Source organism: Myxocyprinus asiaticus, chromosome 7 (genome assembly GCF_019703515.2).
Source record: "Myxocyprinus asiaticus isolate MX2 ecotype Aquarium Trade chromosome 7, UBuf_Myxa_2, whole genome shotgun sequence".
Classification (NCBI taxonomy): Eukaryota; Metazoa; Chordata; class Actinopteri; order Cypriniformes; family Catostomidae; genus Myxocyprinus; species Myxocyprinus asiaticus.
In genome coordinates, this window is record NC_059350.1 from 5,949,957 (window position 1) to 5,969,450 (window position 19,494).

General features: G+C 37.3%; 1 protein-coding gene across 6 annotated transcripts in view; it reads left to right on the forward strand.

Annotated features, from left to right (window-relative positions):
* The window catches only part of LOC127444047 (protein FAM13A-like), a 61,853-nt gene that overhangs the window by 37,098 nt on the left and 5,261 nt on the right, over positions 1 to 19,494 (forward strand). For 3 of the 6 annotated variants that reach the window (XM_051703199.1, XM_051703198.1, XM_051703201.1), the window contains 11 exons: positions 1,293 to 1,449; positions 2,900 to 2,973; positions 3,185 to 3,224; positions 9,828 to 9,930; positions 13,968 to 14,033; positions 15,321 to 15,537; positions 15,730 to 15,871; positions 15,975 to 16,056; positions 16,295 to 16,500; positions 16,612 to 16,695; positions 18,045 to 18,140. In XM_051703199.1, coding sequence (XP_051559159.1) covers positions 1,293 to 1,449; positions 2,900 to 2,973; positions 3,185 to 3,224; positions 9,828 to 9,930; positions 13,968 to 14,033; positions 15,321 to 15,537; positions 15,730 to 15,871; positions 15,975 to 16,056; positions 16,295 to 16,500; positions 16,612 to 16,695; positions 18,045 to 18,140 — 1,267 coding nt within the window. The remainder of the gene's footprint in view (positions 1 to 1,292; positions 1,450 to 2,899; positions 2,974 to 3,184; positions 3,225 to 9,827; positions 9,931 to 13,967; positions 14,034 to 15,320; positions 15,538 to 15,729; positions 15,872 to 15,974; positions 16,057 to 16,294; positions 16,501 to 16,611; positions 16,696 to 18,044; positions 18,141 to 19,494) is intronic. The other 3 variants (XM_051703204.1, XM_051703200.1, XM_051703203.1) reach the window with 1 other exon arrangement.

Here is a 19,494-nt window from a genome sequence, read left to right on the forward strand (position 1 = left end):
ATGACATTAATTTCATGACAGTTATGCACATTTTACCCCCCCAATTCTCATTACCGCATCACAGTATATAATAATATACTCATTACTGTAACATGAAAAATTACATATTTTTTAAATTGTAAAGTATTTATACATCATAGTAATACTCCCTTGGTACTGCCTTTCATTTTCACTTATTTTAATTTTAACAATCATAGTACAACAGCATCTTTTTTACTGTAATGCAATAAAAAAATAACTGTTACGTTAATGTAACGAATCATCATTGAAAACAATGGGAATAGTAAAAGTGAAATGTTCTACAATAATGAGAATTGGGTGGTAAAATTTGCTCAAGTGTTCTGAAAATGATGTCACAATGCAAAAAATCTTAGGCTTAATTTTTTTATGTAATTTAAAATTTCTTTTAGTACTGATTTGGGATTAAATATGACCAGGACATTTTCTTTTTTTTTCTTTTCATCCCATTTTCTCCCAATTTGGAATGCCCTGTTCCCACTACTTAGTAGGTCCTCGTGGTGGCGCGGTTACTCACCTCAATCCGGGTGGCGGAGGACAAGTCTTCTGAGACAGTCAATCCGCGCATCTTATCACGTGCCTCACTGTGCATGACACCGCGGAGACTTACAGCATGTGGAGGCTCATGCTACTCTCCGTGATCCACGCACAACTTACCACACGTCCCATTGAGAGCGAGAACCACTAATTGCGACCATGAGGAGGTTACTCCATGTGACTCTACCCTCCCTAGCAACCGGGCCAATTTGGTTGCTTAGGAGACCTGGTTGGAGTCACTCAGCACACCCTGGATTCGAACTCGCGACTCCAGGGGTGGTAGTCAGCGTCAATACTTGCTGAGCTACCCAGGCCCCCCACCAGGACATTTTCTTGAAAGGTTTTGTGAGAATCACCTCATGATAGTTAGATCTAAAAACATGTCAGATGAGACTGAATGTCAATTATTAATGAATTGATGATTAGCATGAAATATTAATAAATACACTCTTATTTCCTTTGCAGCTCATGCCCCAGTTCATGCCTGGATCTGAGTGTTATCTGTCTAATCCTGTTGACAATAACTATAAGCAAATTTTGCACACTAAAAACATCAGATTAGTGGCTAAACAGTTGTGCTGAATGACACATGCTGATCCGACTTAAGAAACGGGTGTGAATAAACGTCAGTTTTAAGTAGATGCTACATTTCTGCTCAGGGCTTATAGTTTGAATCTGCAGCACAGAAAGTCCTTGTCAGTCTGTGGTGTCTGAAAGTGAAACTGTGTTGCTCTCAGGGTCAAGGGTGATAAAGAGAACATCCAGTCTCCGGGTGTGAGGGTCACAGAGGAGGGTGAGAGCCGTCTACTGCTGGCACTAGAGGGTCAGAGGAACAGGAAGCCCAAACACAACCCCACACTGACTGAGCTCTCTGACAACCAGGACGCCTCCACTGTAAGTGTGTCTCTCTTGTTTTCCATCAGCGTTATCTCCATGTCCTACTCACTGTTTTTCTGCGTGCAAGGCAAGCATCACTATTACTATTACTCATACGTAAGTTAGGGATTGAAAAACCCCAAACCCTAAGTATTAAACTTAAGCGCGTAACTCATCATACAGTGGTTGGGGTCAGATGTAATAATGAAACCTCAAATCATGTGTTGAAGAGAGGTGCGCTATTACTTTTCTGAGCAATTAGACTTACAGTTTGCATCAGGTTTTTGTTACTGTATTAAAGCAATGGCAATCTAATGAAAATCACCACTGAGAGTTATAGGAATAAAAAAAAAGCATCCGGACACATTACAGTATTGAGAATTTGATTGGTAAAGATGCTTAATTGTCAAGAAAATAATGTCCCAAATGCATAAAATAGGCTTCGTTTTCTTTAGCCAATTTCTTCATCGGTTTTGTGATGAAATATGGACACATGAACATTTCTTTGTTATATTTACCCTTTTAATTGTAACAATCCAACATCTTTAGTAACAGCAATCAGTGCAATTATTTTTCAGGGCTGTTCTTAATAGACAATGACTCAGAATTTCCAGAATAAAGAATATATATATATATAAACACAAATTAAAGTGCAGTTCAAAGCAGAGACAGGAACAGCCAATTATCTTATAATCCTCCATGTACTTGTTTATAAGAGAGGGCACATCGTGCTTCTCAATAGAACATTTGAGGTAAATTGCAGGGCATGCTTTTATCGGAATAGAGTTAGTATTTTGACGAGGACCTCTTACTCGTGTGTATTCATGGTGTGTGTGTGTGCACCTCAGCAGGTGAGACCGCAGTGTTCAGAGCCTTGTGATGTTACACCGCATTGACGTGCATTAGACATCATTACAGATGTTTTAGTAATGTCTCTGTTTACCAAAACATCTAATCTTTGCTTTATCACAGATTTTTAACATCTGATGTTAACCCTTAATTTAATGACCACAAAATTGGGGAAGCAACCTGTGCAAAATACAGTATATTGGTGTTTACCTCTTCATTGAGCACCTGTTTGAATGTTCTCTTTTGTTTAGGTTTTTTGTGAGTTTTGTGTTTTTTTGTTTTTTTTTGTTTTGTTTTTTTGTTTCACAAAATTGAGGAAGCAACCTGTGCAAAATACAGTATATTGGTGTTTACCTCTCCATTAAACACCTGTTTGAATGCTCTGTTTTGTTTAGGTTTTTTGTGTGTTTTGTGTTTTGTTTTGTTTTTATTTTGTTTCACAAAATTGGGTAAGCAACCTGTGCAAAATATAATTTATTGGTGTTTTCCTCTCCATTAAACCTGTTGGAATGCTCTGTTTTGTTTAGGTTTTTTGTGGGTTTTGTTTGGTTTTTGTTTTGTTTTCCTACTATTATCCTATTTAAGATGCATGTGTTGATTTTCTTTTCACTTTATCTAGCCAATGGAATGCCAAGGGTCATCTGAGGAATATGGTAGAAGTTCAAGAGAAAACGCAGTGTCCTCCAGTAGCAGGTATTTAAACACACAATATTTCAAAATCACCAACATTTCATGCAGTTCTGTCTCTGTGTTTAGCAGCAGAAATAACATCAATAGCTTCTTTACTTCTAGTTTACATATATTGATTATAAATTTCAAAGGTCTGATCCCCTCTTAAGCATTAACAATCCTACACATGTGTGAGCACTTATTTAATCGCAAATTAATTCTCTTTCTTTTTTAGGGAGAACCATGAAAAGGAAACGGAATATAGATCCCTCCAGGTCAGTTCATACATTTATGTGCATACATGTATATTTTAGTGCACTTATTCCTCTTCACTCTCTTTTGTATTACATTTCTCGCCCTCATTTCTTTGTTTTTTCTTGCTTTGTGTTATATGTCATAACGATTCACCATGACTGGTCATTTTTTTGGGGGGGGGGGGGTTATTTGTTAGAGTCATTTTAATCACAAGGTCTTTGTTTCTAAGAAAAAATGTTGATGTACGACATACTTGAGTGGCCTCTATCAAAGATGCACTTGAAACCATCTGCAGGAAAGATGCCAACTAGACAGCCATACTATACAGGTTTTCACAATGTCATTCAATCTCCATTACTTATGAAGCAAAGTGTGTATTTTCTGTGCTACTAGCTTTACTAAACAGAACTGCAAAAATAATGACTGTTTTCAAACAGGTTTCCCGAACACTCCCTTCGTCTGTCATTGGCTGATTGATCAGTTGATAAATGTCTACATTGGCACACATTGTTTGACCTTTGGACAGATAACCCACATTCCACATAAAAAACTGTGAATCGAAAAGCCATGACAACATAGCGGCGTAAAACCCTATAACAACCATAAAAACGGTGATTTAAACATTTTTACAGCTCAAGTTATAACAGAAGAATTAATGTAAGTGCGGTTATATATTTATAAGCTTCACATTTCTGCCTTTAAACCCTCAAAAAATTGGCCCAATTTACCAATTATTTTGTAGTAATCAACATTATGCCATAAATTCTGTCGATTGAGCTTAACTTGTATTGAACCCGGAATATTCCTTTAAGTCACATTTTTATTGTATTAGATGATAAAATATCAAACCAAAGTGGCATCTTAACATTGAACAGTATATCTATTTTTCTGTCATTTAAAACCTTTTTTTTAATGTTTTGCTTGGAATTTTTTTTATAAAAGACATTTAATTTCCTTTCTAACCTTTTATCAACATTTTTAATGTTCTCTTAAGAAACGAGACTTGAAGTCAGTTTGTTCATAGAATTTGTTATTTTATCCAAGCAAATTTGTTTTGTTAAGCCCCATTATGTTCCGTTGTCATTGTGATCACATACATGTATGCTAAATCAGTGTGTCCATGCATGCCATGCATGAGAAGTACTTCTTCATACGCTCTAGCAGTTAGAACATGTTGTTCCCAGCTGTGTCACATACACGCAGTGCATTGTGGAATAAGTGCATCCCAGCTCATTGATACTGGCTGCTGATTGCAAATGTTTTTTTACAGAATGTGTCAAACACCACAATCCATTACAAGTAAGCAGAGCTTAACTGGAGCTTAATCAGTTAATTGTAACTCAGACTAAAAGGCATGCTAACACAGGTATTTGTAAATAATATTATAAACCAATAAACTCAGTAAAGCTATATAAACCTATATAAACCTGCTTCTGCCAGTTAACAAAGTTCAATGAATTTTTTTTTTATTGAGACAATAACATTTTATGTCTTATTTGCTATATCTAATCTCTTTTACATAGCTTTATGTTTTAGGGTTGCTTTTTTATGGTTTGTAATTACAAATGTAAAATAAATTCTTGATGAATTGCCACCAAAGGTGGTGCATTTTGTTTGAATAATAAATAAATAAAAAATAGGCAGCTTGCGGGGCCTGGGTAGCTCAGCAAGTATTGACGTTGACTACCACCCCTGGAGTCGCGAGTTCAAATCCAAGGTGTGCTGAGTGACTCCAGCCAGGTCTCCTAAGCAACCAAATTGGCCCGGTTGCTAGAGAGGGAAGAGTCACATGGGGTAACCTCCTCGTGGTCGCGATTAGGGGTTCTCGCTCTCAATGGGGCACGTGGTAAGTTGTGCGTGGATCGCGGAGAGTAGCATGAGCCTCCACGTGCTGTGAGTCTCCACGGTGTCATGCACAGCGAGCCACATGATAAGATGTGTGGATTGATGGTCTCAGAAGCGGAGGCAACTGAGACTTGTTCTCCGCCACCCGGATTGAGGTGAGTAACCGCACCACCACAAGGACCTACTAAGTAGTGGGAATTGGGCATTCCAAATTGGGAGAAAAGGGATAAAATTAAGAAGAAAAAAAAATAGGCAGCTTAATTCCAGCCTTGTGATGTTACACCGCATTGACGTGCATTAGATGCAATTACAGATGTTTTAGTAATGTCTTGGTTTACCAAAACCTCTAGTCTTTGCTTTTTCACAGATTTTTAACATCTGATGTTAACCCTTAATTTTATGACCACAAATGATCAGTGTGAAACAGTTTCCCACGCGATGCCAAAAATAGAAAACAAGTGACCAATAGAATGCACTGTTGCTTGTCTCTGCTGGTTAGGACAAAAACTCTGATTACCATAGGAAAGATACCTTTTATCGCATGTCATTTGCCGTCAGGTTAGGACACAGTGTGACTGTGGCTGCCTCTAGCCTCCTTTATGTTTCTGTTTGATTTTGGAGTGCACCGTTCAAAAAAATAAGGCTGGGCACAGAAATGCATCAATTCTTCGACTTCAAACTCTTCAGACATGTTTAGTAAGTTCTGTTCTCTGTTTTGTGTGCAGCTGTGTTGTGTTGTCGCTATCGCTGTGGAGGACCTATTTTTAGATAAACAAGTTTTCGCTTGAATGCCCCAATGTCACGAGGGGCTGCGTGAACTGTTGCTCTCATGTCCTATCATGAAAGCGCACAGGAGATCAACGGTCAGTGAACATTTTCACTAAATAATACATTAGATTTCGGTTTGTTTCTTGAATTTTCATTTTTTGAGTGAACTTATCCTTTAAGTTCTAACCCAAACAAAAATGGAACATTTGTAATTAATGTATAACCTTTTTAGAAATATAATGAAATATTGCATAAACCTACCTTTCTGAATAATATTTTCCCCCTAATATCCTATCTACACAAAACCTATGGCCCTTATTTTTGAATTTCGAGACCAGATTACTGGTATTTTGGCATCTGAGGATATGAGATTCCTTGATTGAATTGTATATAACCATAATAACTCCAATCTCATCAGTAATAAGCAATGTAATCTCATTAGTTGTCACCTCTAATCATGTTGTGAACCAGGTGATGATAAAATTATCTGATAAATTGTTTTACTGTTGATTGCCCTTGTTTGTAGAGATTTGCTGTTTTTCTGGGACAGGCATCATGTGAAGGTTGTAAATCTGCTGAAAGCCTGTTGATCTAAGTCAACTGACTTCCACTGCTCAGATCAACAAGCCTTAAAGTCGTTTTTGACATGGATTCAGCACGAGCTTGTGGATGCTGTATATACATTATGTTTCTATGTGTAGAATGCAGTAAATGTCCGCATTTTAAATGAGCAGTTGCTCCGTGGACAAACAGGTGTTTATCTCTCGGATTTAATGAATGTGTTTGTGTTTGCGGTGTGTTTTAATGAGAGCCAAATGGCTTGTTAAAGTAAACAGTGTCACTGAAAGCGGAAATTGAATTTGGCACTCATAATTTGGACCCATGGCAGCATGGGTTCTTTACCTAATGGGTGTTTCTTCAACTACAGGCTATTTTATATCCCAGGGTTTGATAGATTTTAACTTTAAAGGTAACATTTGAACTGTCTCTGACATTTTTTTTTTTTACCAGGACTTTATTTATTTTTTATACTTTTCAAATGCCTTATATTTATAGATTATGTATAGATTTTGGTGATTTTTTTTTTTTTTTTTTTTTTTGCCTTGAACTTATATCGATGATGTGCTCATGATAGTTTTTATGCCATGGATTATGCCAGAGCCAAACAGATCTTCACGTCAAGGATTACAGGAAGTCTGGGTGTTTGTCTCCCATACATCTACTGGAACACATCTTTGCTTATCTACTCCGTTGATAATAAATTCCACAGCACATGGCACAATGGCAAGGGCATTTTAAAGACCAATTACGCAAAAACCTCACGAGCCAAACAATCATACAGCACAAAGTCCCTTTATTCCATGTTTGGATTGATAAAATATCAGTCAAACATCAGTGTTATAATTATAGGCCATGATGGGGCATGTCAACACCATTATGAAAAATCATCATAACACAAATAGCACGTCTGCAATGGCACAAGTGCTTGTCAAATCCAGTTGCATGAGTAAGCCCTGTGTGCTGTAATATCCTGAATAGATCTTACAGTCAGTCTACAATGATAGTAAAGGTACTTGTAGCTGGACGTTTGTCATGCTGTTGGTAATGTGGGGCAGTCAGGGGGATGGGGGGTTGCTGCCTTCATCTGCTCTAAAAATAGCCCCTGTCTCACACCCCAGAACCCGGAAATGTGTGTTTGTGTGAGTGACCCGAGTTGCACGTTTGTCTGGATTTGATCTGTCTACACTATGAACGCCTCTCAAACATGATCAGGACATCATGGAGACTCGTGGAAGATTGCAGCCAATGCTAAGGTTAAAACAACTCTGCGGTGCAGTTCCTAATAGCAGAAGGCATGCGTGCTGTGCGTGCTCTGCATGTTCCATTTCTGTTCATAGTCTCCTCCCTTTCTCGCTCCCTGTTTCCTCAGTCACTGAGACAAACAGTCAGGGTTGCCAGGTCTGCATGACAAAAAACTCAAAATATGCAGCAGATTTTAAAAGCTCTAATATGCATTTTCAGATTTTCTTTCACGTTTTTAGGGCTACAGTATAAATTAAATAGCAAAATTAAACTTTTGCAAAGTTTAAAAAATGTAAAGTTTATAACCATTAAATATTGATTTTTTTTTCGAGCCTGTCAACATCATTATTTAAATTAAAATCATTTTAAATAATAAAAAATATAAAATGTAAATAAAAAAAGAATTAAAAATATTTTTTAATAATTTTGTTTTATTTATGAAGTAACAAAATGCAACGCAATTTAACCGAGGTAGGACAGGCTTTAGAGGGTTGCTTGGATAATATAAATGCTTTAGTTATCATGAAATAATAATGTACAGTACTTTTAGAGATTTTATTAATCTTGGTTAATATTAATAGTATGGTTAATATTAATTTCTACATATACATTTTTAAAATTAAAAGTTGTATATGTTAACATTAGTTAATGAAGGGGCTTTCAAACTGGGGCCCGGGACCCCCAGGGGACCATAAGGGCTTGATAGGGGGTCTGCGGAAAATTTGAGAGAGATTTTACAAATTAAATAACAGTAAACAAAAGAAAAAAAAATATATATATATATATATATGTTTTTTATTTTTAAGTGTTCATCTCTTTTTCATTTAAATGTATATATGTTTTCAAATAGGTATGAACATATACACACGTTCCTGTATTGTACAATACATATTGTATTTATTATCTTTCTAATTATTTTTTCTAACCAAAAAACTAACCAAGGGCTAACTATTTTCCACATGACATTTTAATAATCAGTTTTGGCTTCAGTACAATAAAGAATAAAAGATAATTATTTAATTTCAGAAACAAAATTGTCCCTATTATTATTGTTATCACTATTTTTCCTCAGAGAGTAAAAATGGGTCAGTGTACAAAAACATGTATCCTGTATAGTTTAGGAAAGGGGTCCCTCACAAGAGAAACATCATAATTGGGGGTCCTTTGCATTAAAAAATTAATGCATTACGAACTAACATAAAATAATGATGAACAATTGTATTTTTAAAAATTAACATTAAGTAGAATTTAAGATTATTAAATGCTTTAAAAAATATTGGTTCATTGTTGATCCCTAATTTATTTATTTATTTTAGTGTAAACAAATAGAACCTTTTTGTAGAGAGTTCACCTGTGAATTCACTGTATTGTTATCATAACTATATTTGGCCTGTGCGTATCCATAAAAATAGTATCACCTAACCTGCTTTGACTTGCAGAAGATTGGCTTTTGGTTGGTCAAAAACCTTTACGTTCAAATCTAATTTGTGCGATACGTTAAATCTGTAAACTTCGGTACAAAAATCAGCCCACAGAAAAAATTTAAAGAAATATTCCAGGTTCAGTACAAGTTAAGCGCAATTAACAGCATTTGTGGCGTAATGTTGATTATGATTTTGATCCTTGTTTATTGAAAAACGGTTACAGTAAGGCACTTACATTGAAAGTGAATGAACCAGTCCATACACGCTAAAATGCACATTATTTTAAAAGTATAGTCTCAAGATTATACGTGTTAACAAGCACTTACTAATCTTATTGGTGTAAAGTTATATTCAGTATCAGGATTACAAGGTTTGGTTGTCATTACAACAACGTTGTAATACTGGATATAACTTTACACAGATAAGGTTAGTAAGCAATTAGTAGCCCAATTCTGTGTTAAAACCATAAATTTGGCAACCCAGCAAACAGCTGCGGAGATGCAACAGTGGGGGAAAAAAAGAGGGGGGGAGGGAGGCATAGGGAGGGGTAGTAAGGGGGAAAAAACTAACCACACCCACTCTGAAAAGGACATAGGCGGAGTTTGTCCAGGGCAGGCAGCCAATCATCAGGCAGGGGTTTGTCCTGCAATGCCGCCCTCTGCCCTCCTCCAAGCCTGTAAGTAGAGGGGGGAAGGCGCAGGCACGGTATTTCTCATCTTAAGAAGTGCACTGCCCCCCACTCTGGTGTACATGTTGTTTATCCTGTGCTCTTTCCTCTGCTAGACGCCTGCCATGAAGATCCAAGAGGTTCTCAATGGGGCAGAGACGTGCGACGATGTCCCACGCTTGGACTTGTCTACTCTGACTGAGGACAATAACTGGGCAGGTCAGTCTTTTTTATTTATTTTTTGTGTCTTACTTTGTTTTTGCCTGTCTGTCTGCACATGGGCGGCAGCTGCGAGTCTGCCTTGACCACATTGTATCCTCATGTTGCTGCATGCAGAAGTAGATCTTATTAAGTCACTTTTTAGAGAGGAAAGGGATTTTTCTTTTTCCTCTTCATGTGCATTTATTTTGCATTGCAACAGCTTTCTAGTGTTGCAATGTTTGATGCATTTTACTGTGCATGTCTTGGAAGGTGTAAATACTGAGTAGATTGTGTTTGTAGGAGCTTCTCAAAACCCCAATGATTTCCCTTGAAAAGACTTGGCTTGGATCAATCTGTATTTTTTTTAATTTATTCACTGGATTTGTTTTTGTTTTCATCTACACATTTTCCCCCCACTTCCCTTTGGCCACAATCTCATGTTTGTAAACATTCGAAGGGATGTTGATCGCATCTCTGTGCCATTTCACTTATTCGTCATCTTTTTCGAGATTAATATTTTATACGATTGATGGTCACGTTTAACGCAACCAATCCTCAGAATCTAAAACTTTGCTGAACTGATGCATTGGTTGTGATCAAATGGATTTCATCGGCTACAGTGCTCATATTCTGCATTTCCATCAAGTTCACAATAATACGATTATTAACCACATGTGTCATCTTTGGGGTTAAAATGTTTTTAGGGTGGGGGGGGCGAGCCTAGCAACAAGCAAATGTTGTGCACTCTGAGTGGAAGACTGTATAGTCATGGCAACTGAGAACTGAAACATGAGGAGGTTAAATTCTGGAGTCTGCGAGCTGTTGCTATGTGTGGACGTCACGCCTGAGCCTTTAAACTTCTCATGGTTATGCACAACACACCCCTTTTCATCACGACCTTCGAAATGTCGTAGTTTGCAAAAAGTGTACAAATTCTGGCTTTCCCCTTTTGAGGTTTGGCATGGACACACGGTAGGAAGTAAAGAAGAGCACAAAGCATAGAGATTCGCCCAGCTGGGAGGGTTGTCATGTTGAGTCAGAGTTATCATTTACTTTGATACTGTGGTTAATGTCGTGGTCACAGACTTGGCAGCTTCTATTTCTCTATATACTTCACATACTTGCTCTATGGCGCCCTTTAGTGAGAGCTTCAAGCAGCTGTCTACATAATCACATTGCTAGGTTGACACTTAAAATGATCAACCACAACATTAAAACCACTGACAGGTGAAGTGAATAGCATTTATTATCTTGTTACAATGGCACCTGTCAAGGGGTTGGATATATCAGGCAGCAAGTAAACAATCAGTTCTTGAATTTCATGTGTTGGAAGCAGGAAAAATGGGTAAGCGTAAGGACCTGAGTGACTTTGACAAGGGCCAAATTGTGATGGCTTGATGACTGGGTCAGAGCATCTCCAAAATGGCAGGTCTTGTGGGGTGTTCCCAGTATGCAGTGGTTAGTACCTACCAAAAGTGGTCCAAGGAAGGACAATTGGTGAACCGGCGACAGGATCATGGGTGCCCAAGGCTCACTGATGCGTGTGGGGAGCGAAGGCTAGCCCGTCTGGTCCAATCCTACAGAAGAGCTACTATAGCACAAATTGCTGAAAAACTTAATTCTGGCCATGATAGAAAGGTGTCAGAAAACACAGTGCATCACAGCTTGCTGCGTATGGGGCTGCGTATCCCCAGACCAATCAGAGTGCCAATGCTGACCCATGTCTACTGCCGAAATCACCTCAATTGGGCACGTGAGTGTCAGAACTGGACCATGGAGCAATGGAAGAAGGTGGCCTGGTCTGATGAATCACGTTTTCTTTTAGATCATGTGAACGGCCAGGTGCGTGTGCGTCGTTTACCTGGGGAAGAGATGGCAGCAGGATGCACTATGGGAAGAAGGCAGGCCGGCGGAGGCAGTGTGATGCTCTGGACAATGTTCTGCTGGGAAACCTTGGGTCCTGGCATTCATGTGGATGTTACTTTGACATGTACCACCTACCTAAAGATTGTTGCAGACTACATGGCAACAGTATTCCCTGATGGCAGTGGCCTCTTTCAGCAGGATAATGCACCCTGCCACACTGCAAAAATTGTTTAGGATTGGTTTGAGGAACATGACAAAGAGTTCAAGGTGTTGACTTGGCTTCCAATTTCCCCAGATCTCAGTCCGATTGAGCATCTATGGGATGTGCTGGACCAACAAGTTCGATCCATGGAGGCTCCACCTCGCAACCTATGGGACTTAAAGATCTGCTGCTAACATCTTGTTGCCATATACCACAGGACACCTTCAGAGGTCTTGTGGAGCCCATGCCTCAACGGGTCAGAGCTGTTTTGGCAGCACGAGGGGGACCTACACGATATTAGGCAGGTGGTTTTAATGTTGTGGCTGATCGGTGTCAGCAAGGTTTTTAAATGAGGCATTCCTGGTGGAGTGGTTTGAGGAAACACATTTTGACCATGTGTTCTTCTACTTTCTAATATTTACATTGATGCATTTAGGAGACACTTTTATCCAAAGGAACTTACAGTGCATTCAAGGTTTACATATTATCAATAGTGTATCTGTGGGAATCAAACCCTTTCTATTTTATGTTTTATATTGATATTTGTAGGGCATTTTTTTAGATAGTTTTGAAATATAAATATATGCAAATAAATGAATCAAAAATGTAATAGTTTAGAGGGCATTTGAAAGTTTTATAGTACATTTTGCATTGTTAAACGATACAAATCGTAGCAATTAAGTGTGATATATGTTTTGGAACCAGTTTTGGAACAAAGTCTATTGTGAAAAGCACTAAGAAAAGCAATTTTTTTGTGAGAATTTGAAAATTATGTAGTGTGTTTTAATTAAACAGTTACAGACCACAAATCCTAGCAGTTAAGTTTGTATGCTAAAAAGATCAGTTTGCAATAGTATGTTGTGGAAATAACTATGCAAATAAATAAATTGAAAAAGATTTGTAGTGCATTGTACATAGTTATATGCTACAAATTACATGGAATTTTGGGTAACACTTTATTTTACAGTGTCCTTGTTACACATATTACATGTAATGACTATAGTAATAAAAGTAAGTTATGTATAATTACAAGCAACTAACCCTAAACCAAACTCTAACCATAAACCTGTAGTAAGTACGTTGTTAATTAATATTACTCAGTACTTACTTGTGTAATTACACTGTAACAAGGACACTAAAATAAAGTGTAACCAAATTGTGTTTTTTTTGGAAGAATAAATCGATTATTAAAGCCATTTAACATTATATTTGAAAGACATCTTTTAAGCATTTAATAGGCATGAAATTGGTATGCTAAGTGTAACAAATTAATCACATAACATGACTTAAAAAATCAGTTTTGCAACAGTATGTTGAGAAAAGTGCTATGCAAATAAATTAATTGAAAATTGTTAAATTTTTGTGAGAATTTGAACGTTATGTACTGTGTTTTAATTTACATATAAATGACTAAATGTAAATTTATTTATTTGTTTGCATAATTTTTTTTGCTAATTTATTTATTTGCATAATTTAACAGTTATAGGCCACAAACCCTAGCAGTTAGGTTTGTATGCTAAAAAGATCAGTTTTGCAACAATATGTTGTGAAAAGTGCTATGCAAATAAATATAATATTAGTTATATAGTTTTAATGGCATTTGAATGATTTGTAGTGCATTGTACATAGTTATATGCTACAAAATACATGGATTTAACATTATATTTGAAAGCCATCTTTTAAGCATTATATAGGCCTTAAGTTTGTAACACTAACTTAATCACATAACATGACTAAAAAGATCAGTTTTGAAAAAATATGTATTGTGAAAAGTGCTATGCAAATATTTGCCAACACCATTTATTTTTTGATTGTTCATGCTAAATACATGATAGAAACACTATAATTTTATGTGAGGATCTATTCTCTTGATACAACATCGGTATCAAAATTACCGATACTTCAAAAGCAATCTGCACATCCCTATTACCTAGGGCTGTTATCACCATGGCCTATTTGGTTACCTCTCTTTCTCTATCTCTTTCAGATTCTTGTGTCTTTAGCGCCCCTTTCCTTGACTTTAAAAGCCTTTTCCATCAGAGTTACAATGAGGGTAAGGGCTGAGATCTACTTTTGTTAACAACCTGATATCCAAGAGCTCATTTTCTCGAATGACCTTCAAACGTTGCATGGAAAACCCATAAAACACCCTAAACTGGCATGTACCCACACCGCATCTAATATCTCACAGCTTCAGTGGGCAGACACAATAATATGTGCCTTTATTTATGTTTGCAATAGCCTTATATGCTGGCACCTTAATTTGGCGAGACTCAGTGAAAGGCCATCTTGTTCCACATGCTTGGATGTATTATGTCGGCTCAACAAAATGGCCTCAAATGCATGAGAGGAGAGCTCCGCAAGCTTGAATATAGCAAGCACATGGCTCTACGAGATCAGTTGCAGCATTTTGAAAATGCATGCAGGCTGCTTGTTGTTTCTGAATGAATTAGTGTGCACATTTTTTAATGATATTCTTAATTTTTGCAATAGCATCCCTGTATTTTTCAGAACAAAATGTTTCAAGCAGTCCCATAAACTACTGACTTGAGTTGTAGTATAATGTACCTTGAGTTCAGTTTGTACATCGATAAAAAACCGTTGTTACTAAATGTGTGCACAAACACACTTGCGCACACACTAGTACTCATTGTTTTATTGTGTGTCTTGATGTGTGCTGGATTGTACAAACATTACAAGGAGTTTTACCTGTACTTTAGTGTTGGGAATATGCTGATATCAACTTTATGAGAACAGGGAGCAGATAGAATTTTGTTTGCCTGTTCTTGCATGCCAAGTTTCACTTGCACACTTACTTTACGGATACGGCTGAGACTTTGATAGCATCGGCATAGTAAGCAAACAAAACATTCACATATTAAAGCGTATCCTAACTTTCATGTTTGCTTAATAGTCTGTAGTGCTTGAAACTTGCCATCTTAAAAAACGTGGTCACAGTTACGTTAATCTACAAATGCAAAGCACACATGTATTGTATATTTAATAAAGGTGACAGTGTACTTCTCTTACTTTCGAAGATAAAAATAAATTCAGGTAAGTTTTTGTCTTTCAGCAAAAACCAAAAAGGCTGACCTCAGGACTCCAGAAATAGCAACACGGTCGATAGAGTATCAGCATGGTTAAAATTTAATATGTTCGCAAATTTTTGATCATGACTGTATATCAACAAAGACTGAATGCATCTTGTGGCTGTCCTGTTAACACTTTTTCCCTGTTTGCCTTGTGAAATCTAAAAGCACCGTACCATCATTTGCACTATTTTAACAATTTCCCTGCCCAAGGGTGTGTAGTCAACGTTTACGTGTTTTCGTCTTAACAGAACCAGTGCCGGCCTACTCGTCGTGGCAAAGGGAGAGTATGGACCGTGAAGAAGCTCGGCTATCACCCCACGCTGGTGGCAAGCCAATTCGTCAACTCCTAGAGGAAGACAGTGACCCAATGGTCTCTCCACGCTTCTACGCCTATGGAGACAGCCAGCAGTACCTGGACGACACGGAGGTTCCACCGTCGCCACCCAATGCCCACTCCTTTGTCAGGTAAAAATGCACCCTCTTGAGTTCTGGGAGTTAAAATGGTTGTGAAATACTATGGGGGAAATTTGCAAAGTTTATTTATATGCACTGTCTGAATTGGTTTAGCACCAGACTCGCTAACGGAATTGCGCGAATCGGGTAATGGTGCAAACACACCCAAAAAATTAATTTATTTTACGAATGATCTCCATTCAGTAGGCGAAGGAGTTCGTCGCTAGGTTCCTGCGATGACGACCGTGAGGAGCTCACCTCAGCCCAGCTTTCAAAACGCATCCATGTCCTCAAGAAGAAGATCCGCAGGTTTGAGGAGAAGTTTGAGGAGGAACGCAAATACAGGGTGAGCAATGTCGAAATCTAGAGGCTGGAGGTTTTTCTTCAACATTGCGAAAAGTTTTTCACTCTTTTTACTGCAAATATTGAGCTTTGTGTTTTCTTCGCAGCCGTCACATGGCGACAAAGCCGCCAACCCAGAGGTTCTGAGGTGGATGAATGAACTCACCAAGATGCGCAAAGACTTTAAAGGTACAGAAATAATGCCTCTCCAAGAGAAGCAAAATACACAATAAACATTATGAGCATGATCCAACCTTCATGATATCATGTTCGACAAACAGCAACAGAATGTCTCGGTCGGATGTAATTTCTCACTAGCCATTGTGGGTTCTGAATGCCAGGAACAGAACTTCTGATCTGATAAGGGCATTCAAAGAACATAATTTATAAACAAATGGCTGAACACTCCATGTTCTGGCTTCCACAGATCACAAGTTGTTAAAATCAGAGGAGGATTTGACGCCCATCCCCCGCCAGCGCAGTAACACGCTTCCCAAGAGCTTTGGGTCTCAGCTGGAGAAGAAACCAATCGAGACAAAAGCCCCCAAACCCCCTGTGGAAAGCACGATGGAAGCAGTTATGAACAAACTACAGGAGAAACGCAAAGAGGTTGGGCGACCTGAGGACATTAAGGTGTGTTTTTGTTACTTTTTAATAATAAATAAATGCATAAATCCTTCAGATTTTTTGGGGGGAATGGGGATGATACAGTTCCAAAAATCATCTTTTTGTGTTTCCATTTAGGATATGACCCGTGAGCAGATCGGAGCAGAGAAGGTGGCTCTTCAGAAAGGTCTTCTGTATTACGAGAGCATCCACGGGAGACCAGTGAGTACATGCAAATCTTCAAAATAGTAGCAGGAAAACCTGTTTACATCAAGGGATTTAAAAACAATGTGTTTCAGGCCTGGAAAAGTCATGAAAATTAGAAAAATCTTGGAAAAGTAATTGAAATCTTCATAGTGAATGTACAGTTTTTCTAGTTATGCTCTGCTCTAAAATATGACTTGTTGGTAAGCCATAGTGATGTTCGAGTGAATTGTTCATTTGTGTCCATTTTTTTTCAGTGAATGGGTAGAACAAATTGGTTTGAATTAATTATTTGAAAATTAATTTCAATGATTTTCAAGAATCTTTCTTCAATAGATTTTTTTTCAACAAATCAAACTAATTCACATATTGGCCTGAATACTTCATTGGTGAATCAGTCTGAATTTCAAGGATTTTCCAGAATCCTTATACAGTAGATTCTTTTCAATGAATCAGTAAAACGGATTCACAAATTAGTCTGAATGATTTAATAACGAATCAGACTGAATTTCAATGATTTTCCAGAATCTTTATCGAGTAGATTTTTTCTTAGCGAATCAAACAAATTCACATATTGGCTTAAATGTTTCAATATCGAATCAGTCTGAATTTAAATAATTTTCAATAATCTTTCTCCAGTAGATTTTTTTTCAACGAATCAATCAAACTAATTCACATATTGACCTGAATGCTTCATTAGAGAATCAGTCTGAATTTAAAAACATTTCCAGAATCTTTTTCCAGTAGAATTTTTTTTTTTTCAACGAATCAGTCTAATTCACATATTGGCCTGATTTAATAGTGAATCAGTCTGAATTTCAATGCTTTTCCAGAATCTTTATCCAGTAGATTTTTTTCAGTGAATCAGTCAAATTTATTCACTAATTGGTTTGAATGTTTCAATATCAAATCAGTCTGAATTTCAATGAATTTCCAGAATCATTATCCAGTAGATTATTTTCAATGAATCAGTAAAACTGATTCACAAATTAGTCTAAATGATTTAATAGCAAATTAGTCTGAATTTCGGTGATTTTCCAGAATCCTTATCCAGCCGATTTTTTTTTTCAATGAATCAGTAAAATTGATTCGCACATTAGTCTGAATTTCAGTGATTTTCAAGAACCCTTATCCAGTAGATTTTTTTCAATGAATCAGTCAAATAGATTCACTAAATGGTCTGAATGATTAATTCGCAAATTAGTCTGAATGTGAATGATTTAAAAAAAAACAAACAAAAAAAACTTTTCTGGTATGAATGGAAGTGCCATGCAAAAGTCACAAAAAAATAAATAAATAAATAATTGGTGACAAAATGTAGGAACCCTGTAGTAGTGATTTAACTTTCAATCATTGTATCTTTTAAGGTCACCAAGAATGAGAGGCAGGTTATGAAGCCTCTCTATGACAGATACCGGCTCGTCAAACAGATCCTCTGCAGAGCGTCTGCCATTCCAGTCATTGTAAGTTTCGTTTTTGCCCTATTTCCTTCATTCCCCCTTCCTCCCAGTATCCATCTCAGTTTGCCTATGTACTACATATTTCGATGTAGTAAGAACACAATAGCTCATAGTTACTATGTATATCCATGCTATGCTAGCAGCCATTGTTGACATTTGTATTAAAGGCCTTCTAGCCATTACTTTAACGTAATATTTGAGCTAAATCATACGGTTAAGTCTCTGAGGTATTAGTAGAGGAAATAGCATTAGCAGTAGCGCAATATAAGCATTTAGCTGCAGTATTGTTTCGGTGGCAGTCCTGGGGCTTGTTGACACCACTAAGTCTGTCTTTAACAAGAGCTCAAGAGTGGCCCATTGAGGTCATATCCTGTGGCTTGGTATTTGCAACAGCATTCCTTCCATACCTAGGACTCTTACACATGTACTCTTAAAGTCCTCCAAAGCGCTGCCACCCTGAGGAATTTGCATTTCAATAAAACGTAAAATTTTTCTGAAGCACTGATACAATATTTTTAGTAATCCAGACATATTTTAAGTACATACTGTATAAATACATGCAAATAATATATTTGTTATGTATGTTTGGAAAACATTTGGCTTATTTAACACATAATCTGTATCTCTGATACAGACTTTACCATATATAATAATCTAAACCCTGATTATATAGTGCCGTATGTACTTGTGACTGAATGTCTTTTAGCTTTAGGATCTGCATTTTTTTAATGTGCTTGGTTCTGTAAAATTTTGACCAAAAAACTATTAAAATGGGCTCTTGGCAAAACCAAAACAATGGGCTGCACAGTAGTTAAAAGGTGATGTGTGTAATTTTTTCCAGTGTTACAATACTTTCTCCTATCCCAGTTTAATGTGCAAAGACAACTGTAAGGCCAGAAACATACTTGACGCAAATATGCACATGCAAATGCGAGTGCTTGGCCAACACACAGTCCAGATGAACATGCTTAATGTGTGTTTTTGCGTTACTGTGGCGGTAACAAACCTCAGTAATCAAGGGGGCAATAGAGTTACCTTCAAAAGTTTTTGCCATTATACTGGATGTATTATTCAGGTAAGTTGCCATAAATATATTGACTTAAACTGACTTGCTCAGACAAACAATAGTTGAATAGAAAGAGGAAAGAGGAAAGTGGATAGTTCACACTAATGTCCGCTATAGTGCCCCTTGTGGCAGTATTGAGACTGCAACGCGTACTTGTATTGTGTTATGAAATTTGACAAATTTATGAAAGCAACAAAGCACAAAATCAAGCTTGCATAGCTGGAAGCGTTTGCTTTCACATACTTGCGTAGAGTTTGTTTCGGCCTTAAGCCATTTAAGTTGATTCCCCAT